At 33.8% G+C, this 10,190-nt stretch overlaps 1 protein-coding gene across 1 annotated transcript; it reads left to right on the forward strand.

The window, feature by feature from the left end:
* The first annotated feature begins 4,045 nt into the window (after positions 1 to 4,045).
* Positions 4,046 to 4,447, forward strand: LOC120136780 (rapid alkalinization factor-like). The gene has a single exon (XM_039152740.1). It carries the CDS (start codon positions 4,067 to 4,069, stop codon positions 4,439 to 4,441), a length of 375 nt encoding a protein of 124 aa, XP_039008671.1. The 5' UTR covers positions 4,046 to 4,066; the 3' UTR covers positions 4,442 to 4,447.
* The last annotated feature ends 5,743 nt before the right edge of the window (positions 4,448 to 10,190 follow it).

Here is a 10,190-nt window from a genome sequence, read left to right on the forward strand (position 1 = left end):
CATTTAAATTTGTGTATATTTTTTTAAATTAATAATTTGAAAATGAAAAAAAACGGATACCTGCAACATCCATGTCGGGACACGGGCCGAGAAATCACCGACCCGGATTTGCACCCCCTAGTTTTAAGAGTGCCGACAAGTTCAATCACAAGCGAAATTCTTGGCCTGATGAGTCCATGGAAAAGCCAATTTCGCATTCCATTGAGGCCCTAGGGTACTTCAACATGTTTTTCGGATGGTGGCGTCGTTTCTTCAACCGTGAAGAAGTCTCGATCTTCACTTGCTTTAAGAACTCCGCGTTCTTCAGAATATGTTCTATGAATTTCCAGTTACATTCCCGATCACAGAGTCCAGTCAATTTAAGTGTCTTCAAGCTCTACTGCAACGACTTATAACACTCACGACCCAAGTGGGGTTAACACATGGTAAATAGTTCGAGCTTGACACATGGTTAACACCTTCTCCACAGAATCCACGAAGCTGCCCATGAATTCAGTGGAACAGAATGAGAGAACGGGAACATCAGTCCATAAATTTATCCATCTCTTTGACAAAATGCTGGTGCCAACAGACATTTTGGTAGGGAGAAATGAAAGTATGTGACAAATAATCGAGTCCGGCAGGTCGCTAATACGGTACAGGGTTATTTTTGTAAATATGTATCATGGTTTATTTATTATAAAATGAGAGGTAACCAAAACCTGTGAGATATAGAATGAAAAATTCTAGCGCCGCCTAGGGCACCGATGACGTAAGCACATTACTGAACCTCGTTAAAATTCTTGTGTTCTTTCCGTTTTCTTTACCCGATTATTCAACAGTCCTCTTCACCCTTTTTTCTTCATCATTAGAAATTCAAACTCACTTGGACGGTGTACAAACCAAATTAGCCATTGGTAGGTACTAAATTAATTTATCGGTTGTCTTAATTGCGAAAATTAAAGATTAAATTAAAATAAAAAGTTTGATCCGAATTACTGACTATTGGAAGATTTAAAATTGGCCTAAAAAACATAAATCAAATTAATGTTAAATAAAAAAATTAAAAGGAAATTTGAATTAAAAGGACCAAATCGAAAAGAATAAAAAATCAATGATCAAATTGGAATAATTATAAGACTGCAAGAAGAAAATAAGAAGTTAGGGGGTCAAATTGCATAAATATAAAAATATAAATAGGGATTAAATTGAAAAAATTCAAAATTCAACGACAAATTTACAACAGGTGACCAAAATGAATTACGCATCAAAATTGTAGGGACTGCGGAAATAATTTAAAATTTTCATATTTACACAAAGGTCCTCCCTATAAATTCCCCCAAATCACAAAAAAAAAATAGCATTTCACTCATTTCTCCCAAAATCAAACCCTCTCCCTTTTCTCTAAACTCTCTAAACCGGCCTATGGTCGACCATCACTCCGGCAAAGCCCTGCCGCTGACCACCGTTCTGACCACCTCTCCGGCCAACGAAAACCTAAAAGCTTACACAAAATTTCCCCTCAACCTCGTGAACCTAAAACCGAGGCCCAACCACCCTAAAAACACCCCCTCCGATGTAGATATAAACGCGAAGTCTCGATTTTTTTACCTTTTTCCGATGAGGTCTCTTTGTTTTCTCGGCGACTGTTCCTCCTTAGAGCCTATTCCGCTGCTTTGTTTTTTGTTGTAGCTTTTCCACGCTATTTTCGTGTATTTTCACTCGGTTGTTTCTTTCGATTATTGTATAGTGCTTGGTGATTTTTTGTTGTTTTGAAGCTCTTTTTGGTGATGGTTTATGTGTTCTTTTGTTGGTTGTCTTGGTATTTTTCTTGATGATCGTACCTCTATGGTTGCTCGTATTTATATAGCCCCCGATCGAGACTCTTTTTCGGTTATTTCAGGGGTTGTTCTCTCGTCCTCGTTTTATCCGAGCTTGAGGGGGTTGTTGTTGACCGGCTAAACGGGATGGTGCAGTCTTGATTTTGTCGGGGTTCCTTTGCATTGCCATTTTTTTGGCATTTTTCTCGACTTTGGTTGTTTCGTTGGTGCGTGGTCGTTGTTTGGCTGGTGGGTACCTTTCGGTTTTCTCGATTTGTCGTTGGATCATTTTGACCAAATCCCTGTGTGTTGCTGGTGCTAGGGTTGAAACCCTAGCTATCTTCAATTTGGGTCGTTGATCTATTCTCGATCTAACGGTTGTGAACCATGCGGCGCCCCTAGCTTATGACAAAACCCTAATTATTTTGGGCTGGGTCAGGCTCCTAACCGGGCTGGCTTGCTGGGTCAGGCCTGCTGGCTCAGTTAGGCTGCACTTTAGACTAAATTGGACCCGAATTTGGATTTGGACCTGTTAACAAAAAATTAAAATAAATAAATAAATAATATAAATAAATATAAAATTATAAATAATAATATAAATAATATATAATAAAAACTATATAACATATATTATATTTTCAAAAATAATATGTTTTCAAAAACTATATATATTATAATGTTTTCAAAAATCGTTTTAAAAAACTATATATATGTTTTCAAAATATGCTCATCCTGAAATTTTATTTGTGTTTGTTTGAACCCGAGATTGAACGTTATCTTTTGTCCAAACCTCTTGAACAAGGGTTTTCAAAAACATCACCATTGATTGGGTCATTTTCTTGAATTAGGTTTAGGAAAGGCTAATCAAAATATAAAAAGAAGTCCCCCAAAAACTTTCAGAATAGTTATCTAGGCGTTTGTTGAACGTGTAAATGAGTCAATTGAACTAATGAGGTTTATTGAAGAATGAAGAAGAGAAGTAAATCATAGCCCTAATAAACATTTGTCTTCTTCTTCTTCCATTGGTGGGTTAGGTTAAGCTTCCTCGCTATGGTCAAGGGATTTGGACAGGCAAACTATTTAAGGTTGTTGGGTCGAACTAGGATTCTTGAAACCACCTTGTATTCGTTTCCTTTGAACGATAAACCATCATTTTATCTATCTTTCTTTTTGAATTAACCACTGATATCCGATCTATTGACCGACTAATCCAGATCGGATACTGCAGAGGCGAGGGCGACCCTCCCAACCCAGTTTGCTCCATTCGTAAACGCCATGATTCGAACCCCTGACCTTGCTTAAGGGACCTAGTGCCTCATCCCACTAGACCAATTGGTTGTTGGTATTAAACGGTTTTCTATAATCATATACAATATATAACTTTTCTATATGTGATATATATATATCGTACATAGTTGAGATACTCGACTTAAACTTAAAAATCAATCCACTAAATATTAAAAGTTTTCGAATATATTTCGTAACTCGTTTCAAATTTGAATTTTTCTAGTATCAATTCATGTCAAAAATTTAATTTTTGAGTCGATTCGAGTTTTCTTCGACCTAATATTTACAATACTACCAAAGTAAAATCTTATACTTTTGAGGTTAGTTAGGTTTAAAGAATATATTATTAGGTTTCATAATGGGATTAGGGGAATCCAAAATTACAAAATGGACTTTCATATGTATTGAATCATTTTATTCGATTTATTTCACCATAATATAAGATTAAATTATTTGATTAATAAAATATAATATTATTTAAAAGCAGTAACAAAGTTAGGGAGTTTAAAATTAAAAATTTCATAAATTCGACTCTAAATTTTGAAAAAATAAATTATAAAATAATACTTATAAACTAAATTATTTCAAAAAAAAATTAATTTGACTCGATTTAATTGAATATTCACCTTTACAAATTATCAGGGATGGACTAAGAAGCATGTGAGGACAGTCGCCCGTTGAAAATTTAAAATTATTATATATTTTAGATTTTTATATATTTTCTATTAAAAAATTATTTTACACCTTAAAATTTTATAAATTTAAGTTCGCTTTTAACATAAAATCATACGCGTGATTGCAAATAAGGGTGTGAAATGAAAATATTTAATGTGCCAAATCTTAAATTTATTATGCCAGGTCAGTTGGTGGGGTCAAGTGGCATTTTAGTAAATAACGAGTTAGACATCCTTTAAAAACAAGTTGCAGGCCATTCTCCCTTCCACTTGAACAAACTGCAACATACAAGAAAAGCAAAACAAATGGCTAATCCCTCTGGTTTTCTCCTGGCCATTTCCTTACTCCTTCTCGGCACCACCGCCGCTTCGGCCGCCTCTGAGAGCGCCGTGAAAGGCTTGATCTGGGTTCCGACGACGACGACGAACGAGTCCGGCAGCAGCTGTCGGGGCTCAACGGCGGAGTGCATGGCGAACAACATGGATGGTGATGGGCTTGAGTTCAACAGGCGCGTATTGCAAACGTCTTCGTCGAACACACAGTACATAAGCTACGGGGCTCTTCAGAGGGACACCGTGCCGTGCTCCGTGAGGGGCGCGTCGTATTATAACTGCCAGCCGGGAGCGCAAGCCAACCCTTACGACCGAGGCTGCAGCGCCATCGCTCGCTGCCGGGGTTAAAGGTTGTCCGCCCCGCCCTGTTTCTGTGTTTGTAAAATGGAAAACTACCGCCGCTTCGGCCGCCTCTGAGAGCGCCGTGCAGGCTTGATCTGGGTCCGACGACGACGACGAACGAGTCCGGCAGCAGCTGTCGGGGCTCAACGGCGGAGTGCATGGCGAACAACTGGATGGTGATGGGCTTGAGTTCAACAGGCGCGTAAAAACGTCTCGTCGAACACACAGTACATAAGCTACGGGGCTCTTCAGAGGGACACAGTGCCGTGCTCCGTGAGGGGCGCGTCGTATTATAACTGCCAGCCGGGAGCGCAAGCCAACCCTTACAACCGAGGCTGCAGCGCCATCGCTCGCTGCCGGGGTTAAAGGTTGTCCGCCCCCGCCCCCTGTTTCTGTGTTTGTAAAATGGAAATAACTGTAGCAATAAACGGATAATCTTAGCCAGTAATAGTACGAAGCTTCCCCTTCTGGTGTGATGAAGATATATATAGTATATACATATTTATGCACTATGCATGCATATATGTGTGTATATATATATATATATATATATATTACATAAGTTGTTGAAGAAATTCCCAGATATGCCATCGTTTATCTGTTGTTTAATTTGCATCTTTACATTTACTTACCTTCTTCCACGTTTCAAAAGGTATTTAGATGTATGGACGGACGTATGATCTTATGTTAGGGAATAGAACTTGAATTTATAATTTTAGCGGGACAAGTGCCCTCATCACCCTTCGACCCATCTATGTTTAGATGATAAAATACCAACATAAAAATAAATTGAAGAAATATGACTAAGAATTTAATATTTTATCTCATCTTAACTTTTTAAAAAATAATTTTTATAACATTTTAGTGTATTTATATTTTAATAAACGGAGTTTGATTCAAGTGATAAACATCTTATTATACTTAAGTATGTATTGAATTCGAATCTTCGTGTATGTCAAAAATCTATGTTAAGAAATTTACCCACCAAAATTATACGCGAGACCGCGAGACCAAAATCAATCTAAATTATTCGGGACATAAAACCGAAATAGGAAACAAAAAAAATATATTATCTGTTTGAGTTTTTTTTCTTAAAGTATCATAGAATATTGATTGTGGGAGGAACCAGACCTGAAAATGGTAAGACTCATAAGAAGAAGAAGAAATATTACCCTCATTTTAATAATTAAATAATTTTATAATTACATTTAACTAAAAATATATTTTTTATACTAAATTATTTTTTGAGATTAAAAATTACAACATTTACATTATATAATAAGCACTCAAAGTATAGTTCTTATCTATTTCATGTGTCTAGATTTTTTATTAAAATAAATATCTAACATTTTCAAAGTTATCATTTAAAGTATATGTTGTCAAAAAAAAATATTATCCAATCAATGCTTAACACGTGGCATGATTTTAATTTTTTCACTAGTCGTCGATTTTCGCCATCGATGAGGCTACTAGGGGTGTGCAAAATTACCCGACCCGCCGACCCTCCGACCCGGATCTAAAAAAACTGGGTAATTCTCTAAAAAAAATTACCCGACCGGGTTGGGTACCCGGCCCGACATTTCTCGGGTCGGGCCCGGGTCACAAAATCTAGTTTTTCCGGGTACCCGGTTAGTTTTAAAAATCGTCGACCCGAAAGTTCTGGGTACCCGAAAATTCGGGTACCCGGATTTGCACACCCCTAGAGGCTACACTACTTCCTGAACCTCTATTCACGGGCTTATTGCATGATCTTTGATCTTCAAAGAGATTTAGGGATTAAGGATTTGAAGGAATTAAGAAATTAAAAAATATTTAAAAAAAAATAAATTTCAATATTAACCATAACCAATATTATGTGTCAAGTAACCATTAGTTGATAGATATTTTTAATAGCTATTGACGGAATAACCTCAAAATAATAACAAAATGAAACATTAGGTATTTTAAATGGTAACATGAAAAACGTTAGACATCTACTTTGACAAAAAATTATACATACATAAAGTAAATAAGAGACCAAATTTAGATTTTATTATTCAATTAAGCTTAATTTTAAATCATTCTTAAGTATCCACCAAACAAATTATTTAGGGATCTACGATATTTTTACCCCATTACCGTAGGCCCCAAAATTATTTAAGAAAAAAAGGGGTGTCAACAAATTATTTTAGGATCTACGACAATTTCTACAGTACAAAGGGTCACCTCGAGGTAACAAGTTTCATGAGATATTTTTATATTCAATGTCTATTATTTTAATATTTTTTGTGAAACCTTTCCGAAGTGATGAGTTTCATTAAAATATTATTATTATTTTTTAGATTTTTAATATGAATTTAGTTTTTTTTAAATGGAATTCGTAACCTCGAGGTGTCGAGTTTCATTAGTGTAAAAATAAGATTTTTGTTTTAGATTTGAAACGTCCAAACTTATTACTTTTTATATTGGGTAAACTAGATGTTTAATATATAAATTATTATCTACGATATTTTTACCCCATTACCGTAGGCCTCAAAATTATTTAGGAAAAAAAGGGGTGTCAACAAATTATTTTGGGATCTACGACATTTTCTACAGTACAAAGGGTCACCTCGATATAACAAGTTTCATGAGATATTATTTTTATATTCAATGTCTATTATTTTAATATTTTTTGTGAAACCTTGTCGAAGTGACGAGTTTCATTAAAAAATTATTATTAATTTTTAGATTTTTAATATGAATTTTAATATTTTAAATGGTAACATGAAAAATGTTAGACATCTACTTTGACAAAAAATTATACATACATAAAGTAAATAAGAGACCAAATTTAGATTTTATTATTCAATTAAGCTTAATTTTAAATCATTCTTAAGTATCCACCAAACAAATTATTTAGGGAAGTACGATATTTTTACCCCATTACCGTAGGCCCCAAAATTATTTAGGAAAAAAAGAAGTGTCAATATATTATTTTGGGATCTACGACATTTTCTACAGTACAAAGGGTCACCTCGAGATAACAAGTTTCATGAGATATTATTTTTATATTCAATGTCTATTATTTTAATATTTTTTGTGAAACCTTGTCGAAGTGACGAGTTTCATTAAAAAATTATTATTATTTTTAAAAATTTTAATAGTCGAGTTTCATTAGTGTAAAAATAAGATTTTTGTTTTAGATTTGAAACGTCCAAACTTATTACCTTTTATATTGGGTAAACTAGATGTTTAATATATAAATTATTAGTTTTATTTTCTTTTGGTACTTAAATTTTTATTTGTTTCAAAATTATACTATCATTTACTTTTTATTTCATTTTGGTACCTATTATTAAAAATTTAGCTGAACAAGCATGACATCTTTATTAGTGAATTATATCATTTATCACTCAACTATCTTCTCACTCTTATTTTGATCACTGGAGTTTAATTTTTCTAATTTTGTGACATCATATTTTTATTATTAATTTATTAATATACAATTAAAATAAAAAGTTAAATTTAATAACTTTCAAATTGCTCCTAATTTAATCACTCTAACTTTTAAATTTAATTTTAACAGCGAATTACCAGAATGAAATAAAAAGTAAACATTAGGTACAATTTTGACAAAAAAAGAAATGTAGGTATCAAAAGAAAATAAAACTAATAGTTTATATCTTGATATGGGTTTGGAGGTTTCAATTCTATAACAAAAATCTTATTCTTTTATACCAATGGAACTCGTCACCTTGAGGTGACGAGTTTCGATTAAAAAAATTATATTCATATTAAAAATAAAAAAATAAATTTTTAATAAAACTCGACATCGAGTTTCACAAGAAATAATAAAATAATAAACCTCAAATATATAAATAATATCCTCAGAAACTCGAGGTGATGAGTTACTTTTGTAAAAAATATTGTATATCTCAAAATAATGTGTTGACACCTCTTTTTCCCTATATAATTTTAGAGCCCACTGTAATGGGCCAAAAAAACCGTGAGCTTAAACAATGACCCACACAATACATTCGGGTGAACAAAACTCGACTCGAGAAACTGACTTTTTTGACTCGATTCGACTCGAAAAAGCTAGACTCGAAAAAAATTCAAGTTTAAATCGAGTTGTGAAATACAACTCGAATAACTCAAAATTTTTAGTAATTAATAGATTGATATTTAAGTTTGAGTCGAAAAATATGGAAAAAAAATCAATGTGAGTTTAAACATATGAAAAAAATATGAAGAAACATATTTGTATTGTTTATATGGATATAGAAAATCACTTAAATTGGAACTAAATAATATTATAATATTATAAATATTCACAATTAAATTTAAAGAAAAACTCGAAAAATCAACTCGAGTTGACTCGAATTGAAAAAAAATTCAAGTCAACTCCTAATTGTAAAATAGAACTCGTCAACTCGAATAACTTAAAAAGTTTTTGACTCGACTCAATCGAATGCTCACCCATTCATAACCCATTCTAGGCTTTCTTGAGCTATTTTACTATACCATGTATATGGAAGGTCATTTGAAGATTATATTCAATGAGTGACCCTCAAATTTAAGAAAGCTTCAACGAAAATGAAAATGGATTGGAAGTCCATGATGAACAGAAAAAAAATACTTTTACTACCAGGGATGGACCGAAAGTGACGGTTAAAGACATTCTTAAAAAATTCAAATCCGTATATATTTTAGATATTTTATTTGTATGTTCAATTAAGAATCTATTTCCGTCTCCTGAATTTTATAAGTTTGTTCCTTCTAAAACTTTAGAAGTTCACCCCACTAACATAAGATCCTGCTTCCGCCCCTGTTTACTGCTATTTATGTCTGTGAACTACCCTGGTATATGGTAAGGGAATATATTCGACACGAGTCTATTAATTCTTCCATGTGTTTCGAAGATCATACCTACAAATATCCGATCGAACATGAATATTCGACAAGTATACGAAGAAAAAAGAGAGTTGAGGAACATCGACACCAGCCATTAAAATGATAAAAAGTGAGAATCTGCAGGTTATGCTTGCATCTTATTCCTTGCGACTCATCTCCTATTCCTTGTTCTTAACCTCAGCTTCCTTCATGATCTAAAATAGTCCTAACCAAAGGAACAAGTGATAAGGAACGAGACTAATGATCATCGTTAAACGCCTCATTCAACTACGTGTTTCTAAAATCGGAGCATCGCGGCAATCTATTTTCACTTAACTTGCCCTAGCGCCATGTTCGGGCGACAATGTATCACCGTGTTAAAATATTGACAGAACCGAGTTTGCTGACATGCTACAAATACGAATAGCTGCGTACAAAAGTGTGGGCTAAGTTTTCCTTTGGAAAGCACTGATTAACGAACTCATCTCCTATTCCTTGCAAGGCTCATCTCCTATTCCTCGTTCCTTGCAAGGCTCATCAGCTATTAAAATGATAAAAAGTGAGAATCTGCAGGTTACGCTATCATCTTATTCCTTGCAAGGCTCATCTCCTATTCCTCATTCTTAACGTCAGTTTCCTACTCGATCTAATATAGCCCTAACCGAAGGAACAAGTGATAAAGAACGAGACCTAAGATCATCGTTAAAACGCCTCATTCAACTACGTGTTTCTAAAATCGGAGAATCACAACTATCTATTCGAACAACAATGTATCACCATGTTCAAATATTGACAAAACCGAGTTTGCTTATATGTTACAAATACGAATAGCTGCGTACAAAAGTGTGGGCTAATTTTTCCTTTGGAAAGCATTGATCAACGAACTCATAACTTAAAGATA

The sequence above is a fragment of the Hibiscus syriacus genome, unplaced genomic scaffold (genome assembly GCF_006381635.1).
Source record: "Hibiscus syriacus cultivar Baekdansim isolate YM2019G1 unplaced genomic scaffold, ASM638163v2 tig00110637_pilon, whole genome shotgun sequence".
Classification (NCBI taxonomy): Eukaryota; Viridiplantae; Streptophyta; class Magnoliopsida; order Malvales; family Malvaceae; genus Hibiscus; species Hibiscus syriacus.

What these genes read in the sequence shown, in the direction of transcription:
- LOC120136780 (XM_039152740.1), top strand. Translation starts at nt 4,067, where the DNA reads ATGGCTAATCCCTCTGGTTTTCTCCTGGCCATTTCCTTACTCCTTCTC.